The sequence below is a fragment of the Gobio gobio genome (genome assembly GCF_949357685.1).
Source record: "Gobio gobio genome assembly, chromosome: 17".
NCBI classification, from domain to species: Eukaryota; Metazoa; Chordata; class Actinopteri; order Cypriniformes; family Gobionidae; genus Gobio; species Gobio gobio.
The window spans coordinates 39,540,812-39,567,602 of NC_137110.1; the positions used below are offsets into that span (position 1 = coordinate 39,540,812).

Here is a 26,791-nt window from a genome sequence, read left to right on the forward strand (position 1 = left end):
AAAAGAATGTCAACAAAAACATATCCAGGTCTAAAAATCCTTATCAGTGTATAAAACTGTTCATTATTTGGCTTAATATTAACCATAAATTATTAAATGTTTGCGATACTATTTTCTTCCTACATATTCAATGAATATTAAACATTTTCATAATTGATCACAGTTTGGAATGGGAATTGTTTTTTTTCTCATTTATGTTCATATTTTTATTTGAAACCATTTTTGTAAGCCATACTATGGAAGCTTGTTTCCACCACAGAATAAAAAAACAAAATGGGTAATTGCTACTTTTTTCTCTCAAAATTGTTTCTCGCACTTCTGACTTTATAACGCAACGAGAAATTAGTCTCTTTTTCTCTCTCAGAATTGGACTTTTAACTCTCAATTGCAAGTTTATATCTCACAGTTGTGAGAGGAAAAATGTCGCAATTATCTTTTAAAATGTTTTATTTTGTGGCAGAATCAAGCTTTCATACCATACACTAAAACTAAGTGTTGTTAGTTTTTGTTTTAACTGAAAGCAACTTGTAGTGACATGTCTTAAAATGTCAGTTTTGTCTCAAGATGCACATCAGGAATGTTTTTTTTTTTTTTTTTCTAAGGCATGTTTATAAGAGCTACTTAAATGTCCTAATTGAACTAAGGCCTAATCCTGGCTTAATCTAAGTCCTGTCTGTGGAACCAGGCCTATACAGACTCTTCTAACTTCACTTAATAGGAAACCCTAAAACATTAGTTTGAGTAAAACTATCAAATTTCTTCTTAGAGGACCTTAGCAGTGTAAGGACTGCTCTGAAATGAACAGTCTTAAAGGTGTCATGAAATGGCTTTTTAATTTTTTTATACTGTTGTTTGAGGTCAATTTATGACGTTTGCGTGGTTTTTACATTCGAAAACATAATGAATAAGTAATAGGCAGTGATGGGAATAACGGCGTTATAGATAAACGGCGTTACTAATGGAATTATTTTTTTCAATTATTTTTTTTAACGAGTAATCAAACCAATTACTGGTTCTCCCGTTACAACACCGTTAGCGTTACTATAATTGAGCTCACTGAAGCGGTTTTCATCCGAACAGGCTCTCTGTCAGTCAGACCTGCAACGTTTTTTTCCCTCTGGTTGCTGTGTGTACGGGCGTACAAGCCATGCGTGTTGGGGAGTGGGTGGGGTAGTACACATAACTGATGATGATTGGTGGGTGGGAGACAAGGTTGATAGGTTGAGTTCACACACATACACCTATGACACACACGCATCTGCACAGTCACACACACCAAGTCCAACGACTTCAAAGATAGCTTTCGCTAACTGGAAGTATAAGCGCTACTTTTCCCTCGTTGAGGTGAAAGGTAAGAATGTTTATGTAACGTGTAATTTATGCCCAGGAAGAAAGAGTCTCTCCACGGCGGTGGCAAGTAATTCTAATCTAATGAAGCGCCTCACATCATCACATGCCACCACAAAATAAGTGGCTAAAAACCCAGATGAAAACGTGAGCTCCACTACCAAAGGAGTAGTATAGTACTGATAATATTTACACTATAGTAGGCCTACTGATAATATTTACAATAATGTATTGAATTTGATAGTCTCTCACATTGTCCCACAGCAACATTACAATAGTGTACATTAATGTACGATATTTTATAATAATTTATTCTATTTAATGTCAAATTCATTTATTTAACATATTTAATATTGGGGTCATCCAAGTTTTGAAGAAAAAAAAAGTAACTCAGTAGATACTTTCCCTGGTAATTAGTTACTTTTATAATGATGTAACTCAGTTACTAACTCAGTTACTATTTGTAAGAAGTAACTAGTAACCATAACTAATTACTTTTTTAAAGTAACGTGCCCAACACTGGTAATAGGTTATTTTCTGCCTTGGTTTTGAGGCTCTCTGAAAAACGGTCGGTTTTGATGGGCGTGCCGCACTGAAGACTTGGAAGTAAACGCCCACGGCTAGGATTGGATAAGATTTAGTTTCCGCTCCCCTATCAGTACACGTGAGGAATTGTTTCGAAAGAGTCTGGAGGAACGTTCACAGGGCTCGAAAATGTCTTTATCAAACAATCACAATGATTTATCTCTCATCCACCTGCGATTGATTGGAATGTTATTTCTGTATAATTTCGCCCAATCATCAGTGAATATAATTGCAAACCGTACACACACTCGCGCAAGAATGGTGATAGCCCGTCTAAAAACACAGACTTTGGGCTTTGCTACAAGTCTGAGTCTGATCACGAATGACCCAATAACACCTTCTCCAGCCTGTGACAGCGTGCTAAGTTATGTAATCAATAGATATGAAACGATCTGTAACAATGCAATCCTAACACTTAAAAACATGTTTTACTCACATAAGTGTGTTGCACCATTCCTCTCGGATCCAATATAGAAGGCACAGCATTGTGTTTTAATCTCAATATGTCTGCAAATCCAGTCTCGACCTGTATCTTGTTTACAATCGATTCCGCGGTCAAATGAAGCGACGTACATGAGCTGGAACCGGCATGTTTATTGCTCGGTAGCGACCCGTTTAGCTCCACGAGCTGGTGGGCGGGCTTGAGGCGGTGCTTCTGCGTCCTATTACGTCAATGGTCAACATATTGTGAGCTCTCGTTTTCTGGGCCTGGTGTCTATAAAAGCTTCTGGGCCTGGTGTCAGAAACGTACAGGATATTCTTATATATCACAAACTTTTAAATACCAAAGGCTCAAAGGAAAGTTGATTTCTCAATTCATCACCCCTTTAAAGTCCCTCAAAGGGTTCCCCACATGACTGTCTGTGGGCCACATTCACTCCAGTAGAAAACTCAAGAGGAAGCGCGAGCAAGTAGACCAGATATATCCAGTTTATTCTCCATCAGCAGGAAAATCACAAAAATGATCAACATGCAAGACTCAATTCACACACCCTCGCCACAGACCTTTCATTGAAAATAAAGATTTGCACACAGACAAGCAAGTCAGTCACCAATGATCCATAAACGGTGAAATCGATCCATTTCACGCTCACATACGCACTCACACACACTTACATATAGACATCAAAGTACTTTATAGAAAAAGTCTCTGTGCATTAGTACAGTTTGTTCCACATTATCTGCATGTGGGTATGAGGATGTCTTAAAATTTGGGCTGGTTTCGGTTTCTCTCTTCATCAAAAAAAAAAATCATTCTTCACATTTTGTAAGGTCTCCCTAAGGTCACGTATATCTCTTGTGCTTTCTAACTGTGCCTTTGTTATTGCAGATAAATGGGGTTTTCTTGTCTCTACACCAGTCATACACCAACACAATAGTATTTCTATAATATAAATCAATATATAACATACATATAGAATTGTATCTTTAAGTCCACAGTTGGTCAGAGGGATGAGTCGGAGGTTAAAGATCACAATACACATTTTCTTCCTGAAGAGCACCACAGCCGGTGCTGAGATTCAAGAAACAACCTCTCACATCCAAAAATATGACCACCTACGAACATATCTTTATGGCACAAACTTCCTGAACAATTTTAGTGTTTTTTTTTTTTTTTCTTCTTGTCCTTTTTATCATACATACAAAGAATACACATACTTGCAAATATTTCAAGCAATAAAATCTCGTTGGAAAGAAATGAATGTAAAGGAATGGTGAAAAAAGTAGTATTTTAAGGTTGTAGTCGGTCCCGTTCGTGATCCCAAACGCCACTGAAATCCTTTGGTATGTCCTCCTGCTAAAGACTTCAAACTGAACTGCACTCAAAATGTAACGGTTTAAAAAAAAAGAAAGAAATTCAACTCCCAACACAATGACAAACTAAAGAGAAAAAAAAGCCCACCTGTATCGATGCGTCTCTATATGACCTGGCACAACAATTATGCATAAAATCCCTGTTCTGTCATTCTTGGCAAAAGCTTTTCTCTCATTTGCTGGTCAGTGGACAGCACACGGTTAAGAGGTGATGTAAAAGGAACATGCGCTGCGTCCAAGGTGGCCGCCTTCCAATTTCATGATGACATGAAAGAGGATAACTGTCCTTCTACTAGTCAGTCCCATTCCTCCAGAGTAGAGACGGATAGGAGCGAAAGCAAAGCGATCACTATCAACACAAGTCAAGCAAACCAACACTTTTCTGATACATGTTTCTAAGAGATTGAAATTAAGAGATGAATAAATGTTCCTAATGTATTTATCTTACACATTTCAACAGTTTTTTTCCCCCACGTTAAAATCTCCGCCACCGGTCACGATGCCTTTTCCCCCGCAGCTCTCCCAACAAAGTTCTCAGTTTGTTTGCAACAAGCCTGTGCATGACGTAGTGTAGCTGAATTCATTTGTGTTTCTGAATGAGGAAGATGATGGTCAGAGGAGCAGTGGCACCACCCGGTGGCTCAGTCAGCGTAATGCATGATGGACTCCACGTAGTTCCCAGGGAAGAGGCCCGTGGTGCCGCTCATCACACCCTCGTACCAGCCGTCGTCGTTCTTCTTGATGACGTAAATGATCGCCCCCTCCTGGAAGGAGAGCTCGTCTTCTTTGTCGCGCGAGTAGTCGTAAATTGCCACCACTGATGGCAATAGCGTGAAAAAAAAGAAGGAAATGAGAATGGTTATCTTTTTATTGTAAGTATTACTTTATGTCAGACTGCCACACTGTATTTTGAAATACAGCTGTGATTACGTTCACAATACAGCACAACCTCTCATATCTTACTGCCATTTAGAAATGGTTATTGGTAATTGAAAAAAGGTATAGTATTATAGATATTAGTGATTTTTTTATTTATTGTTAATGCTCTATACTGGGTATTTAATTGTGCATGTTTATTTGCTCTACTATGGCAGATAATTACACGTAATTAAATGTCATTCCACACCCATAAGACCTTTGTTCATCTTTGGACCACAAATTAAGATATTTTTGTTGAAATCCGATGGCTCAGAAAGGCTTCCATTGGCAGCAATGTATTTTGCACTCATAAGACCCATAAAAGATACTAAAGAAGTCGTTACAAAGTCCATCTCACTAAAATCATTTTATGAAGCGAAGAGAATAGTTTGTGCACAAAAAAACAACTTTATTCAACAAGTTGTCTTCCGCCTAGGCCTGAACTCGTGAACTCACGAAGCACCACGTCGCATGCGCGAGAATATGATGTAGAGCCGGCGTTCCGACACATGACCCGGAAGCGAGGAGCTTTGTTTACAAGCAGAGGATGACTCTAAGCTGTATCTAAGCTGTTGAATTCTACATTGATCGTGCTTTAGGTCTTGGCATAGTGGTCAAAATGGGGCTCAAGTGTGCATTTCCAGGAAAAATTAACAAGTGCACGTAAAAGTGCCTTATCAAATCCGCGAAATGAAAGTCATTCTCACGCATGCGTCGTGGTGCTTCGTGAGTAACGAAGAGTAACGTGAGTTCGTTCGTGTAACGACGTCTTTAGTATCTTTTATGGGTCTTGTGAGTGTAAATTTCGTTGCTGCCAATGGAGGCATTTCTGAGCCATCGGATTTCAACAAAAATATCTTAATTTGTGTTCCGAAGATGAACAAAGGTCTTATGGGTGTCGAACGACATGAGGGAAAGTAATTAAAAACAGAATTAAGTTAGTTCACCCAAAAATGAAAATTAGCCCATGATTTACTAATCCTCAAGCCATCCTAGGTTTATATGACATTCTTCTTTCAGACGAATACAATCTTATTCAACTTACAGAAAAAGCGTAACTATGACGTCGGACGTAGCATAAGCGATTTGAACTGCGGGACGCGTAATGCTGCGTTCACACCAAACGTGAATAGAGCGTCAAAATCGCGTCTACCGCGTCTAGTTGGATGCTTGAACATTTTGAATCCATTCGCACCACAGTGAATTGGACGTGCATATAAAGTGAGTGTTTGAAGCTAAATAGAAGCACGTTCAAGGCGCTCCAGGAGAAATATGTCATAAAACACCACTCTGCCTCTTCATTTTCATTAAAAATATATATTAAGCACACAAATGTGGTCCAGGAAACTCCTACATTATCTTCACTGCATGTATATTTAAATATCCTTAAAAAAATAAAGTTATGAAACTTCTCTTTGCCCTCAGTCAACATGATTTAGCAGACAACAAATTATAGATTCATGAGAGCAAAGATCGGCCTTTAGATCCACACAAGACAAACCACTACAGGACATCAGAGCCAGCGGCAGATAGCAAAAGGACTGGCCGAGGAAAGGCTGCTCTCGCCGGGGTTAATGAGCGCTGAGTGCCGCTGATCTCCTGGATCTCACAACTCCAAAATCGCAAGATTATTTTTAAAAAAAAATAGGCGCTCTCTTTATAAATAAACCACAGATTTGAGCTTTAAACAACTACATTCTCACCTGAAAAAGTTTACATTTTGTGACACAATAGTAGTATTTTTACATTAAGCAGGGTTTCTCATCACGAACTGGACGCACAAATGAGGCGGAATTGCGCCGTGCGAAACGCGTCTATAGCGGCGCAGGACCTCCAGACGCGCGTCAACGCGCCTTTCCATTGAAATCACTCGCTCCTGACGCTCTATTCGCGTTTGGTGTGAACGCAGCATTACACTTTCTTCGTAAGTTGAATACGGAAGGCGGTCTGGCGAAAGGTAGATATTTTACTTTATAAAGTTTTAAATATGGATTTTTTTCTTACAAAAAAATTCTCTTACCCCCCCGGAGCCATGTGGAGCAGTTTTATGATGGATGGATGCACCTTTTTGGGCTTCAAATTTTGAGCTCCCATTCACTGCCATTATAAAGCTTGGATTAGCCAGGACATGTTGTACTATAACTCTGATTGTATGCGTCTGAAAGAAGAATGTCATATACACCTCGGATGGCTTGAGGATGAGCAAATCTAATTTTCATTTTCGGAAAAAAACCCATTACCGCCACATAAGGGGGAAAAAAACGGGGAAAGTCATAAATATGAAATAAAAAGCTGAAATGATGGTGTAAAAAGGCAAAATTATCATATAAAATGTCATTCAAAAAAGTACACATTTCCAAATAAAGTCAATTTATTTTACCTCATAATTATATAATAATTTTGACACCTTATCTGGAAAGTTGTACTTTTCACAATCACAATTATGATAATTATGATATGCATGTTTTTTCTTGTAGCAGAAATGAACTTCCGTTCATTTCAATAAATGAAAAATAAGCATGAAAATTTGAGTTTTACCGCAAGTTTAGCTAAACAAGCAAGATATACGAGCAGTACATATAAGCCTATTACCCACAAAGAAAAAGCTTTCCTAAATGGCCAAACGAGTGTTTGAAGTGCACTGTGAGAAACAGTAACATGCCTTTCTCCAGGTAACTGCGAGGGGCCCACGGTGGGTCTTCTTCAGCGTAAGGGTCACTGTACTCCACCACCGCTGACTCTTCCTCATCATCCCCCTCCTCATCCTCATAGTCCTCTGGAGGAGGCGGGGGCGGGGTTGCCTCCTCAAACTCCACCTCTTCTGCAGGGGGCGGTGGTGGTGGTGCGTCTGAGACTGAAGGGATGAACAAAAAAAGCAATTTCTGAAGAAACTGGGTGATTTCTGTTGGCTGATGTGAGAAGAATGACTCATGCTGAATGAGGAAGTTGAGGATGAAAGTGTATTAGTAAATAAATGAGCGAGTACCACATATAGGGAGGGAAGAATAACCACTGACCTCAAAAGAGCAGTAATAAGCTTTTTTAAAGGGAACTTCACTAAGGCCATGTACACACTGCAGCTAAATAAGGGTAGGCAAAAGGTCAAAGGCGCACCACATCTCGGAAATGATATATTTTAAGCCTTTCAGTCTGAAAAGTGTTATGAGATAAAAGGACACATTATCAGCCTGACTCTTATGTGCCGGTTTTATAGAATCACTCAAAAAGACAGTATTACTTTCAGTCATGTCTGACTTAAAATGAACCAAGAAGTGGTTCATATGCAGAGCGCATGCTGTTAAACCACAAACGCTGAACAAAACACTCTCTCGTCACTTTTTTTCAGTGTGTACGTGGCCTAACATTTAGCCCTAAACAAGTTACAATGGAACATATGAAAAAGGTATCAAGAGTTTTTGTCCTAACCAACCGCGATACACAACCAGCAACTCTTTGTTTTTAAACGGTTTCCATTTCTGCAGCATCACAGCCAGGAACAAGAACATACAAACTAAATGTTCAATGAGAACATACAAACTATATGTTCAATGCCAACGATAACCTTAGGTACTGATTATAAAAGGGTTTCATTTAATTTTGAAATCCACTGTGTGATAATTACCTCAGATCTTGATTTTTTTAAAATATATATTTAAAAAAAAGAATGTAAACACCAAACACGCGCTCTCTTTTCCTCTATGGTGAATTGACACACACCCGTTCAGTTTTTCCAAGTGTTCCACGGAACGCGATTGGGATAGTTTTAGCCGTGAGAGGGTTTTGAATAGCAATTGGGCTGGTTTTCTTACACAAACCTGGCAACCCTGCACCCGCCTCCTCTCACTCCCTCGTTTCATTCATTCCGATTGAATAGTGTTAGAGTTACAGGACCTGAATTCCGGTGTAGTGCCGAATTGTGTGACCCACCGACCCAAGTAGGTGCTGTGAGGTTAGAGTTAGGGGTGGGATTAGGAGTAGGTCAGATTAAGTCAATACAGCGCCTACTAGGGTAACATAATTTGGCACAAGACAGGCACAGGGTTGGACTAGCATAATTTTACTTATTCCTGCAGGTTTCGCACTTGCACCAAAAGTGTGTGCACCACTGATCTATAAGTGGAGTGCACATAAAGCTCACGAGTACCCAATGGAGCTCTTTTTTGTGGCTTATTTCGCTTAAACTGTCAAATACACACAAAATTATGTCAAAATGCCCATCTTGGTGAGTATTGAGATAAACAGTCAGTTTTAGAACGTAAATAGTTGAGAAAGAAAACGCATGTTGTGTAACAGCAGCCTAATATACCTATTGCTGTCTGTCATGTTAATCAACAAAATACAAGAGAAAAATCACTCGCTGCTCTTGACTGAATAACTATTGTAACTTTAATTGTAAGCTTTAATCTGTTTTTACTTTTTAGAATGAAGACTATCCAGTGTTATTTTACATTTGATTACTTCATTTAATTTCTGTAGTATTTTTACCCACATACTACTGGTTAGACCCACCTGAAAACTTAAAACCGCATTTAATTTGTCTCTTTATTCTATAGTATTTATTTGCGCTATCGATTGCAATTTGTTTATTTGTTCTTTTATTACAGAGTTATTCTTATTTACTTGTCTAATTTAATTGTTAAATTTAGTTCAGAATTTCAAATAAAGCCTCCCTGTGCTATGTGTAAGCTATTGCAACAAATTTACCCAAATTATAAAAAAATTATGAGATAATAATAATCTATATGGCCTTGTCACAAATGGCATGAACTTTCGGTCTTGTGGACTTACAATGGATGCCACGTGCACGTGGATGTCCCATGTCATTTGAGGTTTCAGAAGGGTGCTCGCGAGTGCCCCCTTTGCGGTCGATATGTCCCATCGCTGTGCACTTTTGCCAAGCCTGAACTGGTGTGAGCTTCTCAGCAGACTTCTTCCCGACAGTCAAAGAGGCTTTGTCCCGTGTCAAATTAGCTTTTTAGTTATCATATTTAGTCAACCTTGTCCTGTTTTTGTTTAGTCAAGTTTTAGTCAACTAAATGTCTGAGCATCTTAGTCTAGTTTTCGTCATGCTGCATTGATAATTATTATTTTGCACAAAATTATAAATCACAACGATTGTCAGATTTGTAGATACAGAAATGTATTTTTACATTTCATAGATTTCAGAAATTTATTTTTACATTTCAGAAATTTATGTTTACATTTCATAATTGTTGCACTTTCAAATGTAAAAAAGAGAGAGAGAGAGAGAGAGAGAGAGAGAGAGCGTGAGCAGATGGTTGCCAGATTGCACATGAAGTAAAACACCGGATAGTATACGTGTTCTTTTAACAGAACATCTATGATTGGGGGATTTAAATGATTGAAATCTGGCAACCGCAAACATGAACGCTCCTCTTTTTTCCCTGACAAAAGCAGTGATTTTGGTCAAGTTTTTATTTTTTAAACTACTTTTTAGTAGTTTCTTTTTTCGTCAATAATATTGCATGTTGATTTAGTCTCAATTATCATTTAAGGATGTTTGTCTCATCTCGTCTTAGTCATGGAAAAAAGGTCGTCAACAAACATTTTGTGTCATATTTTCGTAACAAAATTAACACTAGTGCAGAATCGTAGGAAGACCGCGGGGGTTTAGGGTGCCATTTGGGACAGGGCCTATATGGCAGTTTTCCCAGTGGTATGAATATCTATATTTTTTAAGGCATCACATCAAAGTTAGAAACTCCAGTATTGTAACAACACTAGTTTAAACTGTGAACTCTGTGTGAACAGTGTATTCCATGACAAAGTCACAGAGTATATAATTTGAATAATGTTAAAATGTATACATTTTAATTAATTTGATAATGTACTCATCCATTTCACTGTGCATGGGAGATTGCCCACACGCTCTTCTGATTGGCTGTGATTTGTGATTGATTTTGTCGCGTTTTGTAGCCTTGTTGCGACAGACTATTCGCTTCTCACTGGAATCTTATTGCATCGCAGCTGGTGAGGACATGCAGGGAGTTTACAACAGTAATGTCTAAAATGAGCATGCAAATGTCTAAAGAGCATGCAAAACCAGTCAAACACAAAAAACATTCATGAATCAACCACAGAGATTTTTTTTCCCAAACTTACTGGTCTCCTGAACCCGAGCCACAAAGCCCATGAGTGGTAGCTGGGGGGTGATCTGGAGAATAGAGGGGGGTGGAGGGGCCATAGGGGCTGCCCACCCCAACAACAGGGACAATTTGGTACAGAAGGGAAAAAAGGGAAGTGTAAAAAAAAGTGTGGGTGAAACAAAGGGAATGAAAAGAGAGGAAGTTTACAAGAAAACAGAAGAAAATGAAATGGAAGAGAGAGAGAGAACAATCAGATCAAGCTGGTAAAAGAGTTCACTGATCTAAATGTCATGCAAACAAGCTCCTCTTCTAATTATTTTATTTATTTTCTACCATTACATGAGGACACTTGAGAATGTCTGGTCTCTACCTTGGTTTAGGTTGTAATGTGGCCCTCCGTTGAGCTGGTTTTGGATCATGTTTGGATTTGTGTTCTGAGGCATGTTGTTGGGCTGTCCAGTAACTGATGACGGCCGGCGATAGGGCAGGGAACCTCCCACAGAAGGCGTGGCGTGCCGCGTCATTGGCCGGTTCATACTGTAAAAGTGAGGACCGTTGCCTGGGAGACAGAGAGATAAGAAATAATAAAACTAATTCTGTTGGTACATCTCTGAATCAGTATGGAATACACAATAAGTAGACCATGGTACATTCAATGGTATATGGAATGAACTAAAAACACAAGCTCTGATCAAACCCTAGTTAGCTGTGTAATAAGCGCGATAACACCGAGTCAGCCTTCATTGATTGCAGAATAATAAAGGGCTTTGTGGCTGACAGTACATTACTTACATTACACACACCAATACTGAGTGTATTTTAATCAGATTGAACACTTTTTTATCAATACTTTTAAATATTGAATGATACAGTATGTATGTATGTATATTTATAATTCAGAATGCACAAATATAAAAAATCTGTCCAAAATGATCCTTATTTCCATGTTATGGCCGGTATAGAGACAGAGCGTATTTAGGCCACGCCCACACCGGCCACACATAATAAAAAACAGCTGCTATGTGACAGGGTGTACAGCAAACAACCTAAAAAATAGAACTACGTTTTTATAAGCTGTCGACCCCAAAAAAAACAAGCGTTTAAGGAGACAAAAGTGGATAGAGGCAATTAGATGTGAAGCATCAGCAGGAAGAATGGGTACATTTGGGATCCTGACACTCAGTTTGCCTACGTGTGCTGTAAACATTTTGTCACTGTTAAGTATAATATCCAAATGTCAGTTTTATATATTATATTTCCTGTCGCTGATTACGTTCCCCTCCAGTGGGTGTAGTTCTCAGTGTAATATAACATGTCACGCTCTGTCTCGATTGCCTGTATCCACTTTTGTGTCCTTAAATGCTCGTTTTTTGGGTCAACAGCTTATAAAAACTTCTGGGTTTTTGGTTCTGGGTTTATTAGCTTGTTTGCTGTACACCTTGTCACATATCAGCTTTTAGACAATGTTCTGTGGTTTTCAGATTATGATGCGTGTCGCTCTGTCTCTATTAAAATTCGATAGTATTTTGTCCAAATTAATTAAAAATAAAACGCATAATATATACATTTTAATAATAATAAATAAATGTTTTAGTTTAAAGGGGCTATATGCGTTTTTCTGAAATTTAAACTCTCGACTGACACCTGTGGCCAAAAAACAGAACTGCTCTCATTTTCTGCTCGCTCTCGCAGCGGTGGTGACGTCACATCCGCAGACAGCGCGGGAAAAGACGACCCGCCAGAAAATAGGAAAAATAGGATACAGGCTTATATGGACAAGGTGTCAGTATGCTCATCAGGAGATGTTTGAGTCATAAATGGTAAAATAAAAAGGCTATTGTTACGTTTATTTTGGGGAAAAAGTTGCATATAGCCCCTTTAATTTAGGTATCACAACATTATAATGTAAAATATGAAAAGTGGATATTCATTTTGATTTTAACATAATATACTTAACATACATAATGCTATTATGTGATTAGGGTTTTTGTTGAAGATTTAGTTTTATAGACCAAGTCACTGTCATTTTAATATTTAGTATTTTTATTTTCGGTTTTAATTTTAGGGATTTTTTTATAGGGATAGAGGGTTTTTTTTTTTTTTCAGTTCATGTTTATTTTATTTCAAGTAATAATTTTTTTTTTTATGGTTTAAGTTTCAGTTAACGATGGAAAAACTAATTACAAACAAAAAAAACTCCAATATTGGCCAATAACTTCTTAAAAATGGTGCATCCCTATTTATAAACAACATTTCTCTTGCTTGACCATAGTCTTGGATTCATTTTTACTAAGCTTGTCACAATGCATTCTGGGATTCCCCTTTCCATGAATGACATGCAATGCTGCCTTTAGCTGAAAAGAGGTATTATAGAAGGCAACATATGCTCTGCCTTCAAAATTATGCCTTAAAATGTCATCTAGGTAGGTAGCTCAATAGTTCTGGAAGAAAGTTAAAGAAAACAATAGAAAGTCCCAAAACTGTCCCTAAGAAGCACGAGCAGAGATGGACCAAATGATGGGATGGAGACGTCACTGGGAATGTAATCCTGCTAAGAACTGGAGCACAGATGCACAGTGAGCCGAGACAAACCAAGCCCATGCAGGTGAAGCCTGGGTGAGGTGGAGGAGGGATGAGTCCTGGGTGAATCACGTATCACATATGTTTACGTGCAGGTTGTCACTTAAAGATGAATAAGTGTGGAGATGGACTTGAGGAGGGGGGTGAGGGGACTCACCTTGAGCAGGGGTGCTAGTTGCAGCAGCAGGGTTGGTGTTGGTGTTAACGGGGAGGTTGGGGGGCAGCTGTGGGGGTGGTGGTATCTCAGGAGGGCCCTCTGCTGGCAGAGGAGGGGCGGGGGCAGGGGCAGGGGGCACTGGCTCTGGGGTGGGAGGTGGCGGAGGTACGGGAGGGGCGGGGATTGTAACGCTTGGAGGGGGTTTCGGAGGAGCGGGAGGAGCGGGTGCTGTACCTGCAGCTCCACACACCACACAGAGACAGGAAGCCCAGGGTAGAAGAGAACAAGAGGGACAGAAAAGAGGGAAGAAAGGTCGAAAGGTAGGAACAGAGCCACAGGGAGGAGGGACAGGAACAGCGAGTGAAAAGAGAAGAAAGTAGTGGACAGTTATCATCGCTTATAGTGGGACAGGAAACAGCACTTTCAAATGCAGCAAAGATACTTCCTTCAGAACCTTGGACATCCTCAGATTCATAACTAATACTTAAGACCTCAATATACTCACGGTAAAGTTTTTTGTTCAACTTCCTCTCAATAACAAAAATGACAGCGGTGAGAAAACAGCAGTTAAGAAAGCATCTGATCATAGGGATGTGGATATGCTTGCACAAGCTTTGCAATTCGGCACTCCAATGAAGTCACATCACTTTTTTATAGCACTTTATACAAGAGATTACTTTAAAGCAAGTAGCTTTACAATATTAAACATGAAAAAATTACGGCAGTGTGACAACTTCAATTCATACTAGTGTGTCCAAGTACTCCCAAAACCGACATTGTTTTGGCCTGATTTTGTTTGAAATGACATCACACCAGTTCGTTCTTCGATTTCACTTGAAGTATATCGGGGCTCTTACACAAAGAGTGGAAAATCTCACCGGGAAATGCTGTGGGAGGGGCAGGCGTTGGCACGGCGATGGGCACGCCCACGCTTCCACTCCCACTGTTCTCTCTGCTGCTACTGCGACTGCTGGGATGACTGCCACCGCTGCTGCCACTGCTGATACACACACAAAAGACACACCATGCAAATTAATGTCAATTGTCATTTGACTGTCTTAGTTCCGTAACTTGGAAGTTTCTCAGAGTGAAACAGGAAAAGTTATTATATAGCAAGTTATTATATTTTGATTCAAGTTTACCAGGACAAAAATTTGCACCGATGAATCATTCACAATAAGGGGTGAGCATTAAGAAAGTAATTTGGGCCAATTTCAGGTTGACTTTAAACAGCACACATAAACAAACATAAATATTATGTAGAACAGCCTCATACTCATTCTTGAACATTTCATTTAGCCCTTACCAAAAAATCCACATGAAATATCATCATTTCAGCACATTTCACAAAATCATCAACATTTCATTGACCACAACAATTAATCAATCAATATTTAGGCTATTTTCAGACTATCGGCTAAAACTATAAGTAAAATAGTTTAATCAGCTTGGCCGATATTTGGCCATTTTCAGATTACGAAATGGCCAGGAAGAACAACAGCCAATTTGGCCATTTTCATATTATCGGCTGATTACTAATGGCAGACTGTTTTAAAAGCCTGGCCAATGTTCTGCCAATATTTGGGCATTGTCAAATTATCAGTTAATAACAAGTTTAAATAACAATAAGATTAAAATCACTATATTTAGCAATTCAGATAATCAGCATCAGTTGACATTCATGTCTACTTAACCAAACAACATAAGTATTTCCTTCTTATATCAGTTTTTTTTAAGGATTTTACTAAATATTACAAAGCAAGTGTTTGATTGATTTAATTTCAACAACTTTGCTCTGTTAAACATTAGTCAAAATGAAACTACTATGTTTTCAAATCACTCTCTCTTGATTATTAATTTCAATCCAATTGCTGATGAATGTATACTACCATTCAAAAGTTCAGGGTTGGTAAGATTCTTTTAACATTTTTGAAAAGAAATCTCTTCTGCTCACCAAGGCTGCATTTATTTAATCAAAAATACAGTTTAACAGTAAAATAGTAAAATATTACTACAACTGAAAATAACTTTTCTATGTGAATATTCTGTCAAATGTAATTTATTCCTGTGATGGCAAAGCTGGATTTTCAGCATCATTACACCAGTCTTCAGTGTCACATGATCCTTTAGAAATCATTCTAATATGCTTACTTGCTGCTCAATAAACTTTTCTTATTATTATCAATGTTGAAAACTGTGCTGCTTAATTTTTTTGTGGAAACTGGAAATCTTTTGTAACGTTTTAAATGTCTTTACTGTCACTTTTGACCAAATTCAATGCATTCTTGCTGGATAAAAGTTAATTCTTTCAAACGAAAAAAAAAACTTGAACGGTACTGTAATAATGTTTAGAATCTACAAAGAAAGATTTCTTCATACACATCTGGCATGGTCATGAATTGAGGAATTGTGGGTGAGAATCTGAGAAGAGGAAGAGGAGGAAGCATTCTGTAAGAATGTGATTATGTGCTCTCTGTCCCCTGAGACTCTCAAAATCAGAGCGCTGAGAATGCAAACAGCAAAGAGATGAAGCGATACGGGTAAGAAAGACTGAAATAGAAAAAGACGGTGAGTGAAAGAGCAGGAAAGAGCTCTTCTTTAAGTAGGCTATGGCTGTTTGAACCCAAAAAAAGATCCAAGTATGAGAGAGAGAGAGAAAGCAAAGGAGAAGAAAAGAGAAAGTTAGTGAGTGACTGTTACTTTGGCTGAGAGTCACACTGCGACAGACACCAAACAAAGACGGCTTAAAAACAGAACAACAGCCACAGGAAGGACAGACGGGAAAGGAAGAGGATGCGGAAGAAGAGGGTGAGAAATTGTGAGGGACCTTTTTTTTTTCCTTTTCAGAGTTAGTTTTTTGAGCCTGTCCAGGGGATAATGCTGCGTTGTGTGTGTGAGAGTACCTGTACGTGCGGGTCCTCTGATTAACAGATGCAGTTCTAGCCGGGCTCTGCAGGGGTGGTGCGGTGTTGCGTGTTGGACTCTGCACATAGTCGTTAGGGATGACGGGTGGACGCACAGGCTCGAGCGTCCGGTAAGGGGAGTGCCGCCTGCCGAGGGGGGGGGGCGGGGTTAAAATATTTTAATATCCTCTAAGACCCCAATAATTACATACTGGAAGATATTGTATCACATCTTGTTGAGTCAAAATCCATTTAGAATATCACAACAGTAGCGTAAAGCAAACTTCATGAGTCAAATCTAATTTATATTTATTTATAGATCTTAGAAGTAATTAGGGTGGGCAGCATGACCAAAATAGATCAAGGTGCGAGTAATTTCTGAACCTACAAATAATGTGACACTAAAGTTATTTTTGCTTGAATTTCAATTTCAAGTTTAAATAAATAGTCAGCTGACAATGCCTATAGATAATCTAGTGAATTAAACACTTACTTTATTAGATACTTTATTATCTACGCCACTCTGACCAAAGTGTGCATATATGCTTGACGTACAGGGATGACATTGTCATGCGCAGATTTGCAAATATAGCTGTAAAGGAGGCAACACATGGGGTTGCTGAAGAAACTGAGTTTATGTTGACAAAGCTGTGCGACATGAATATAATGCAGTATTTAATGGTCGAAAATAAAGACATTTTGGGTGCATCCCTGAAAAAAATCCAATACATCCACGGAAATGTTTTTTTGAACACAAACCCTTTTATAGCGGGTTCTTCCTTAACTTGTTTGGGACACGTCCCACTCTGCATGCTCACAATAATGTATGTTTCTTCCACGGTATGAGGAAACTACCAGTGATTCATTCATGCGGTTTCATAGTATATATAGTCATACTGCCCATCCCTACAAGGAAACTATTATGTGACGAGTACATATTTAAAGGAGCCTGTTGTGGTGTGTTACAGAAGGTTGTCTGAATTGCTTGTGGTTGGCCGTTGTGTTTCCATGGTGATAGTGAGGGGTTAGGGGCCGTGGACATGGGCATGAGCGGGAAGAACACAGTTGAGGTTTAACAGTAACAAACATCAGCTGTAAAAACTCAATGACATGAAATAATAATAACACATCACAAACACAACATGACATTTTGTTCTCCACAGTGACCTGCAGTAGCATAAAAAGGGACAAAGACTGAAACACACAGATCCAGAATGCATTAGTGTGTCAGTCCCTGAACAGAGAACAAGCCAAAACAGCCGTAGATGTGTGTGAGCCTGGCTGTCAGGAATAGAGATTAGATAAGAGATGGAGAGAAAGCGAATGTCCTTTTCAAACACCATATCAACACGTGCACAATAGAATCTCGTAGTTTAAAGGGGTCGTATATCATTTTGCTCCTAGATGTCCACTTATAATGCAAGTTGTTTGCACTGAAATACCAAAACAACTGAAATGCTCAGAGACCTTATTAAAGATGCAGCACACAAGCAAACGTTTTCAGTTGTGTGTGCCATTCACAAATAAATTATTCTGTGAGAGAAAGGGAAGTTACCAAGATAAAGAGAAAAGCATTTCAACTGGTCCAATTAGGTGACCCACTTCTTGTCAAATAAAAATTATTTTATTAAGCCATTGATAGGGCTTTTTTATTTTGTGTAAAACTTTTTTTATGAGGTAAAAAAACTACAGAGTGGCACCTTTAATATAACAGCCCAAGATATGTAGGACCTTCCCACATTTTACTCTTATTATTAGTTGTATACAGGTGTTTAGGAATAATATGGTCATCATTGACCAAACAGTCATCATTGACATCTAAATAAATGTTCAGTATTGATAGATAAATTGTCACTGGAATCATCCTGCATCGCGCCTGGTTAGGACACTGTGTTAGTTTCAACAAATGATCTTTGTGGACTGGAGCCTAAGTTTTGAGTTCTGGAAGTTTCAGACTGTCATAGTACAATGAGCTCTTTTACATTTAGGAAAGATCAAGGGAAATTTGATCCCCCTTTTTCTTTCTATAAAAAGCCAAGACCACCCAGACTTCTTTTACAGAAAAGGAGTTTAACAAACAGAAGCTCCTTTTTAATATTAATGAACCACAGCGAGTTTCACCTCCAGTCCTTTTCAAAGAATATTTCCTTTTGAAAGAAACTACATCTGTAAACAACTATGAAATCTAGGTCTGGGTAAATGTCTCAAAAATGTGTTACTGGTGTTTTACAACAATACAAATTATTTCTTTCATTTTACAAATGAAGAGAGTCAAAGAAAAAAAGCAGGTCCTCTATCTAACTTACCCCAGTGTTCCTTTGCCTGGGCCGGGAGGGCTGGGTGGTTTCTGAGTCGGGGCAGCTGTGCGTGGAGTTGTCCCTGCTTTCATATTCTGAGCGTTGACCTGTGTGGGGCAAGTGTCAAATATGATTAATCTGAGTGGGAACAAATATATAGACACGGACGTTATACCCCATACACAAAACATCACCCAAACCCGACTGAATCCTTACCTTAAACCTTAGCAACCACTACATTCAGAAATGAAGGCATTAAGAGAGGTGAGGAGAAAAAAAAGATACAAACCGTTAGTGTGAAGAGTAAAGAAAAACTCACACACATGCAAACACACAGAAAGTGTAACTGTAGTTAAGCACAGCAGAGAGAAAATACATTCATGTTAATAAGGATGCACAATATGCCACAATGTCATATTACAAGTTAACTTTAAAAAGGTATTTTTGTTTATGTTGTGCAGGCTGATGGCAGTTGTTTTGAATGTATACCGACAACTTAACAGCAATAAGATGTAGAATCAAGCTTTTCAGTCAGCCATGGTTCATTTATACCACAAGCCAAAGTTTTCAATAACAGGGGGATGTAAAAGAAAGCAGCTTTTTTTCAAATCTAAAGCAATAACAATTGCTTAAAATGTAAAACATAAAATTATACCTTTTAAAATTACATCTCTGAAATTCCCTATATTTGAAAATCAGGACTTATTTATTTCATTTTTTACAGATATATCCTTTAATGTACCCCAAGATTTCTAAATTATATTACTATAACCACCACCCCAAAAAATATATTCCGTTTTAATTATATTCAACTTAATACTAATTCCACCCTAGTCAGCACCCTATCAAATGCAAACAGGCAGAGATTGGCTTCATCCCTACCTTTACGCCATGGCCTACGTCATCCAGCAGACTGTAGTCAATGGGTTTGCGGATGTAGCGTACAGGCCTCTCCGGATTGGCTGGTGCGATGATCTTGTGTGTGCGGGAAGTGTTCTTATTAGTGGTGAGGATGCCAATCTCTCGCCTGGCCACCTTCTCTTTATGGATGTCCACCGTCTGCCGAGGAAAGTTGTAGTGTGATTTGACGTATGCAGCAATGTACATAGAAAGATTGAGAGATTTCCAAAAATCTATTGACCATCAAATATTAAATATAATTGAATTAATATAAAAGTACTGCTATGTGCCAACGTATAATACTTAGGCTTTTTGATTTGAATAAATTTCTTACTTTAAGTATGAGCAAAAGGGGTGTAACGGTACACAAAACTGTACCTTGGTTTTGAAGTCACGGTTCGGTACAGATTCGGTACAGCAGTTTTACAAAATTGCTTTGATTTTTATTAAACAGAGGTTTATTGAAAAAAAAAGTGTCTGTCCTTAAAATTAATTAAATTATAACTAAAAGTTTATTGAAGATATTGCTGTAAACTATATAGGGAGCCCTTACTTGAACATATATTAAAAGGTTAACAACAGAGCCCAAACTATTAGCCTAAATTCAGTTGCTATTTATTTTTAGGTATAATAATCAACACTCAAATAACATAGTACGCAAACATGTAAACTTCACATAAGGCAGTTTTTGCAATAACTTCTAAATCTAATTATAAAATATTTTTTTCTCCAATTCGTTGTTGAAATATAAAGTTACATAGTGTCTGTCATTTTCATGACAGGTTTATACATGAAATAATCAAGACATCACTAACAGGTTAAGTAGAATATAATGAATATATAGGCTAATATAGTGCATATATATTTAGTGAAAGAGTTCATCTCTCTAGTGAATAAAATTCTGTGGACACTGATGCAAGCAGTTATATTGCAAGCAGTTATATTGAGGTCTTTTCGCCGTTGAAACACTGATTGAGAGATTACACCACATATTATACGTGACAGTAAGTTGTAATGTATCCTCAACATACCTTAAGATATTAATTCAAGTTTATTCTTTAGGAAGAGATGATCGATCATGTTCACAGATGATCGCGGCCGCTGGAACTGCGGCAATAAAGTGATCAGTCACGCGGCATTTATCGTTTGAATTTCGTGATTAAAATGGACTGAATACTTAATATGTTTGTGTGGGAACTAGGATTGAAGTGTGTTCGGCGCTTAAAACAAGCAGACTGTTAACTGTTAAAGACTGCATTCAGAAACCGTTCGATACACACGTGCACTGAACCGAAAGCCCAGTACGGAAACGTTTCGGTATGAATACGTGTACCGTTACACCCCTAATGAGCAATAGTAAAATATGCTTGCCTTGTGAACTGAATTTAGAAACAAAACTGCAATGTACAACTCTCATCATCCCATCAAGTGCAATGTACCCACAATCCTAGATGTTTCTATAGCAGTAAGAATTACCTGTGAGATGTGGTTGATGGACGACTCCATACGGCGTAGCTGGGACGCCTGTATATCCAGCATTTGGAGCACATTGTTGGCAAGAGTGTTGATCAGGTACGCTACACTGGCCAAAGACTGAGTTGTGTAGCTTTTGGTTTCTTCTAGAGCTCTGTGCTTATCTGGAGACTAGATGGAGAGAAAAGGAGAGAGAGAGAGTTAATCTGAGCACAGAAGGATGGATAGAGGTGAAAGAAAACATGATATTGCCTCGTGGCCTAATTTCTACTCCCTTATTTTCACTCCCCTTTAGGGATGAAATCATAACTGTTGTTTTAACAATGTGCAAGCTGAAAAAAACATGCTTTGCATGTTTTCACTTTGTAATGTAACCTATTAGCATGCCCCCAAATTTCAAGATATGGCCATCAGGGATGTGCACGAGTACTCAAGTACTCGGACGTGACCGTGATGATCGATCATAAAAAACGATTAATCGCAGTGACTTTTTGGGTGGTACTTGAGGTCTGATTGGTTAGCGTTAGGACGGCATGCCATCTAGACTGGTGAAATATAGTGAAACTATGGATTTGAAAGTGCCCAGTAATGATTGGAATCACTTTGATCATGAAAATACATTTAAGTGCAAGATGTGCAGTGCAAGTCTACCATATGCATAACATTATAAAGAGAACACTATAGTAGAATGTTGTAAATTTGTTGTGTTTTGGTTGCTGGTGTTTTAGCATTGTTACGGGAAAAGGTAGGGGTGGGATAATATATGGATAGGGCAATATAACAATAATAAGCTCTGGACATTTGTACTCGATATGGATTACTCTAACACCCAATCACACAGCAGAAATAAAAGCGACAACAGCCAATCAGCGTGCAGTTTTTAGCGCGCACGTCAAATTACACAACGTGGCAACAAACGACTGCGAAAAATTGCAAGCGAGCTCACTAGAGCAGATCCTTTTACTCTGATCGGTCTCGGTCACGTGACACTAAACAGCGGTGTGATATCCAGTGAGAAGCGCGTGAATTCAGCGATAAATACAAATGTCTCTGTGATTTAAACTAGTTTAAAGCTAGATGGAACAGTGCTAACACTAGAAACACTGTGCAAATGATACAGCCAGAAGGATTTTCGATCTACAAATCTCCATAATTTACCATGGATTTACTGTTGTGACACTAACTGCACCAAGGTACTGTGGCAGAAATGTGCCAGACATGTATTAATTAAACGTATGAAGTAATGGAATATTACAGTATTTTTATTTAGCTATAGAATTTGTGCATTTATACTAAATGTTTTTAGGCTACTGTTTTTCATACAAATAGCATAAACAATATTCATTTTACCAAGGTAGTGAAGTTTTATTATTTTATTATTATTTATTATATGCATGACTTTAACTGTGGTTATCATGATGTAAATGTATGATACTATGAAAGACCAATAGTTAATTTGAATAAAACTCAGAAGAATATTTAAATGTTACCATATAAAATGAGGTTGCTTCCATTTTTGCGGATGTCCGTGTTTTTGTTTATGAACATAAATTTACATCTGCATCATCCTAACTCAAGCTACTACTAACTCACTGTCAAATGTGAATTTCTAAAACAAACCATATAATATTTTTAATATTGCAGCCTGCACTGCAAACTGTGCCGAAGATATATGCCAAAGTCAGACAACACAAACCCGTTTCATGATGACTAGAAACAAATATCACCCGTTAACATGCAGAAACTAAGACATCATTTTTTCTATTAAGAGATTTATCTTGTTAAGGAAACATTTTCTAAAGTTTCTAAAACTTTCACTTAGGAGCAAAAATCTGACTTTAAATTTGATTTATCGAGATCATTTTTGGGCCATTTCGCCTCACCCTAGTGAAAATTTATGTTGTGCATCTAGGACATCTGATTAATCTTATGCGTCATATAGAACGGGCTTCAGTTTACTAGCGTTCATTTACTATAGCTTCACCGTATGCAGTTATTCCTTTTAGATGTTTCTTTTTTGAAAACATTGATGCATTATTGATAATCTAGCACAGTTATCTAGTCATATTTTGATATGACATTTTCAAGTCATTTTTATTTGTAAACATTAATTTTCGTGACAGTGTTTTAATTTAAATATTTTCATTTTCACCATAGTGCTTCATGGCAATTTCAATATACATAAAAAAGCATAATATTTATTTATGTATGTAAGTGTTTGATATAAATGATAAATCATACATCTTATTAGGTAAGAAACACGCTTACAAAGGTAAAAATGGCCCTGGAAATTAATTTAGGGGAAAAAACAGAAACAATTTCTGTCAATGCGGTGAACTACCCACCGCACAGAATATGAAGAATATGAAAAATGTTTAGTCCAGTCATGGTATCAGCACAAAATACTGTCAAATTACAGTATCCCCAAAAATATTGATACCATTTGTCAATATCGCACAACCCTACTCCCCTTCATGATTAATTTCCCATATATACGAACAAACAGACACTGCAGCAACCAATCAGAGCAAAGCAATGCCATGAAAAAAAAAAAATGTCTCGGATCACTGCCTCATTGGCTGCCCACAGCCATCATTCATTCCCTTCAGGCGTAACCATGGCGATGCTGTCAAATATATGGGTAGGCCCACTGATGAACGGTGCGGTGAGTGAGGACAGTGGGGGAGGAGTGTAGTGTGTAAAAAACACGCATGATAGCATTCACAACAAATGAAATGCCAAAGCAAATTCATGTTATCATTTCAAAATCAACTATGTAGTAATCCACCAAAATATCAGTCGGCTGAGTTAAACCCCCTTTCTAGAACAGACTAGTAGCTTTTCAGGAATAGTTCGCCCATAGTTCACCCCATGTGTATTATTTTCTGTCCTCTGCTAAACAAAAGGAGATGTTAAGCAAAAATGTCTGAGCGGCTCTTTTCTATACAACAACTGATGGTGGCTCATACTGCCAGTGCCAAGCTTCAAAAAGGCATCATAAATGTATTCTATATGACTTGTGCACTTCTTCAAAAGCCATACGACAGCTTTATTAACAATGCGACAAATGCAAAAACGCTTTGGCATTCATAATAATGTCATATCTGGAATGAAAGGTACATTATGTTTAACTGAACACAAGCACAGCTGGTTTGTTCTTCACACTGCAGAAGAATTGTGCATGAATAGTTTGGACTACTTTTATCTTGCTTTTATGTTCTCCATTTACATTGTATGGACATTTGATCATTTGATGTTGCACTGAAGAATGACAATCATAGAGGGTTTGAATGACATGATAATGAGGAGATAAACTATGGGAGAACAGTCATTGCACTGCCAGCTCGAGATAAAAACCTTCTTTGGTCATCTACACTTTGAGGAAAACATCAAACCTCCGTTTTTTTCAATAAAACATCAGAAATCCAGAGAACTCGCTGACATTACTATCAGATGCAAAGTTCTTCTATGACACCTGTGCAAATAATGCACCAATTATCCATTAATCTGGCTTTCCCAAAGCAAACAACAAACATGATCATTATTTGTGGCAAAAAAAACCCCATCATGACAAGAATAAGAACCTCTCTGAATAACCTCCACTAACATATCTCTATGCAATATGCATGAATTGAGGACGTTGGAAATATTGAGTTACATACTAAACTAAAACCAGACCACGGACCACATGCAAGCAAGACACGTATCAACCCAAGCTGCATGCTGTTATGGAAAGAAATATAACCTCGGACACATTAAGCTATTTATGGTGTTTCTGAACCTGCTGTGACAACAAATCTATGAAGTGAGAGAAATACATCCAACTGAGTTTCTATACAGAATGCATTCAGACTCAGAGAGCATCACCACTGTGTGCCCTGCATGATTCCTATGGGCCTGAGTAAGGTACGATATGAACCAAGATCCCCCTGGATCAAATCACAAGGCAAATTCTATTTAACATCTTTCCAACTATCAGCGCTCACTCTTAAACTCTAACCCTATGGTTTTGCGCATTAACAGGCCAGAAAGTATGCAATATTTATCAGGAACGCATCCTGACTGAAAAGTACTGGAATCAGCATCCTCAGAGAACAAACTCGTATCCAGTGACATTCAGTCACTGATCTTTCAGGGTCCATATGACATGTATTTTTGGAGCAATAAATGTCAGTTTGATTTCTGATGCTCTCTAAACAGAGAAGTGCAGATCCGTACACACCCACTTCTGTGGATCCCCCAGGAATGCTGAAAATAACATGAATTTAGTCATTCCTTTTCGTTCCAGAAGCACTTCACAGTTTCCAGAGTGAATCATCAAACTCATGCTAGCAGAGGAAAAACTGTATTTACCATAGTTCTTGCATAGAAGCTATGGTTTAACTATGGTATTTGTGTAACATTATGGTAAGTAAGCACTGTAAGTTATTTACCAGGGTTAGACCAACATAACCAAAAAACAAACGATATTTGTTGTCAAAGAGTAGCCTAAACTGATTTCAAAATCAGGGCATACCATAGTAAATTCTCGCGATTTCGAAAATTTCCATGCTTATTCCCGATAGTAACTTACTAGTAAAATACTCAAACAGAAAACTGGTAAGCTACTTATCACATACATATCCCCCATTTAGACTCCAAACGAACCTAAACAACACCCTAATAATAAAAAACGACCACAAACTCGTAATATTAATAAATGACTAACGTTACACTAAATAGCAAATGTATCAATTAAAAACACTGCCCATAAGCCCTCGGCATTTAACTTAGCAGCCGAGCTAACTTCAAAAACACTGCGCTGCTTTGATTAAGGGTTTCACTAACATTATAACTCATTTACCATATATATCTGTTTTAATTAAGCATATAAACGTGACACACTCACAATAAATGTAAAAAGAGAGGAAACTGTCTTTGCATGTGATAAATGTGAGGTTTACACATTGGTTTTGCTTCGGCTAGCGCGTTAGCCTACTAGCTCAGCGTTCGAGGCCCAATTTCTGTACAAAAACACTGAACTTATCAATAAAACGCTTATAAAGTGTGTTAAGTGTTGAATTAGTGTGTTATAAACCATTACGAATCACAAAGCAGTAATAATGTGGTGATTTCAGTCTGCTTGACTGCATTGTCACTCGACAACACAAGCAATCGGATCATTCATCTCTCGTGTCATTTCTCTGCCAGTATCTGAATATTTTCCATTGTTTTGTAATGTCACCTGTATGTAGTTGCTCTCGCAGTACTCGGCGACTCTCTCTAGGTTGGCGTAGCTGTCCAGCAGAGCTCCTCGACCAGCAGGAATCTCCTCTTCCAACAGCATCTGCAGCTCCGCCATCTTCACATCTTACTGATGCATGCAGGAGGAAAACACCACCATCACACTCCCTCTCCCTCAATGATACATGCAGGAGGAAAACACCATCACATTACCCCTCTCTCTCTCTTTCACATTCACACATTCCTCTTTTCTCCTCCCCTATACGTTTCCTTCTATTCGTCACTCTTTTCTGTCTGTCTGTCTGTGTGTGTGTTTATGTTGTATTCTTATGATGCTTTACGCATGAGAATTATGGGTTTCTTCATAATTTGGTCAATATAAATATAGAGATGGACAGACAGACAGACTTTTTCTTATTTATTAGTATTGAAAGATTTCAGTTAAAAGATTTGATTTAAACATTGTTCATTTGTTCATCGTTTATG

The 26,791-nt window shown here is 38.1% G+C and overlaps 1 protein-coding gene across 8 annotated transcripts; it reads right to left on the reverse strand.

The window, feature by feature from the left end:
• Positions 1-2,839: 2,839 nt before the first annotated feature.
• Positions 2,840-26,725, reverse strand: abi2b (abl-interactor 2b). Of its 8 annotated transcripts, XM_079841781.1 has the most exons (12): positions 26,307-26,609; positions 21,086-21,253; positions 19,592-19,768; positions 18,926-18,943; positions 18,719-18,816; positions 16,413-16,559; positions 14,388-14,509; positions 13,510-13,743; positions 11,143-11,331; positions 10,789-10,875; positions 7,328-7,519; positions 2,840-4,564 (listed from the first exon to the last, which is right to left on the reverse strand). In XM_079841781.1, exons 1-12 carry the CDS (start codon positions 26,421-26,423, stop codon positions 4,389-4,391), a joined length of 1,725 nt encoding a protein of 574 aa, XP_079697907.1. In that variant the 5' UTR covers positions 26,424-26,609; the 3' UTR covers positions 2,840-4,388. The 8 variants fall into 8 exon arrangements, with proteins under 8 accessions (XP_079697907.1, XP_079697900.1, XP_079697901.1 ...); XM_079841774.1 differs by lacking the exon at positions 13,510-13,743; XM_079841775.1 differs by lacking the exons at positions 13,510-13,743; positions 18,926-18,943.
• Between the last annotated feature and the right edge of the window lie 66 nt (positions 26,726-26,791).

Bases quoted from the DNA above. Each gene is read 5' to 3' on its own strand.
- abi2b (XM_079841781.1), bottom strand. From the start codon at position 26,423: ATGGCGGAGCTGCAGATGCTGTTGGAAGAGGAGATTCCTGCTGGTCGA. The intron at 21,254-26,306 runs GTGACATTACAA...CTCTCCATCTAG, and splicing joins GCGAGAGCAACTACATACAG to TCTCCAGATAAGCACAGAGC. The intron at 7,520-10,788 runs GTAAGTTTGGGA...TCATCCCTTCAG, and splicing joins GGCTCGGGTTCAGGAGACCA to TCTCAGACGCACCACCACCA.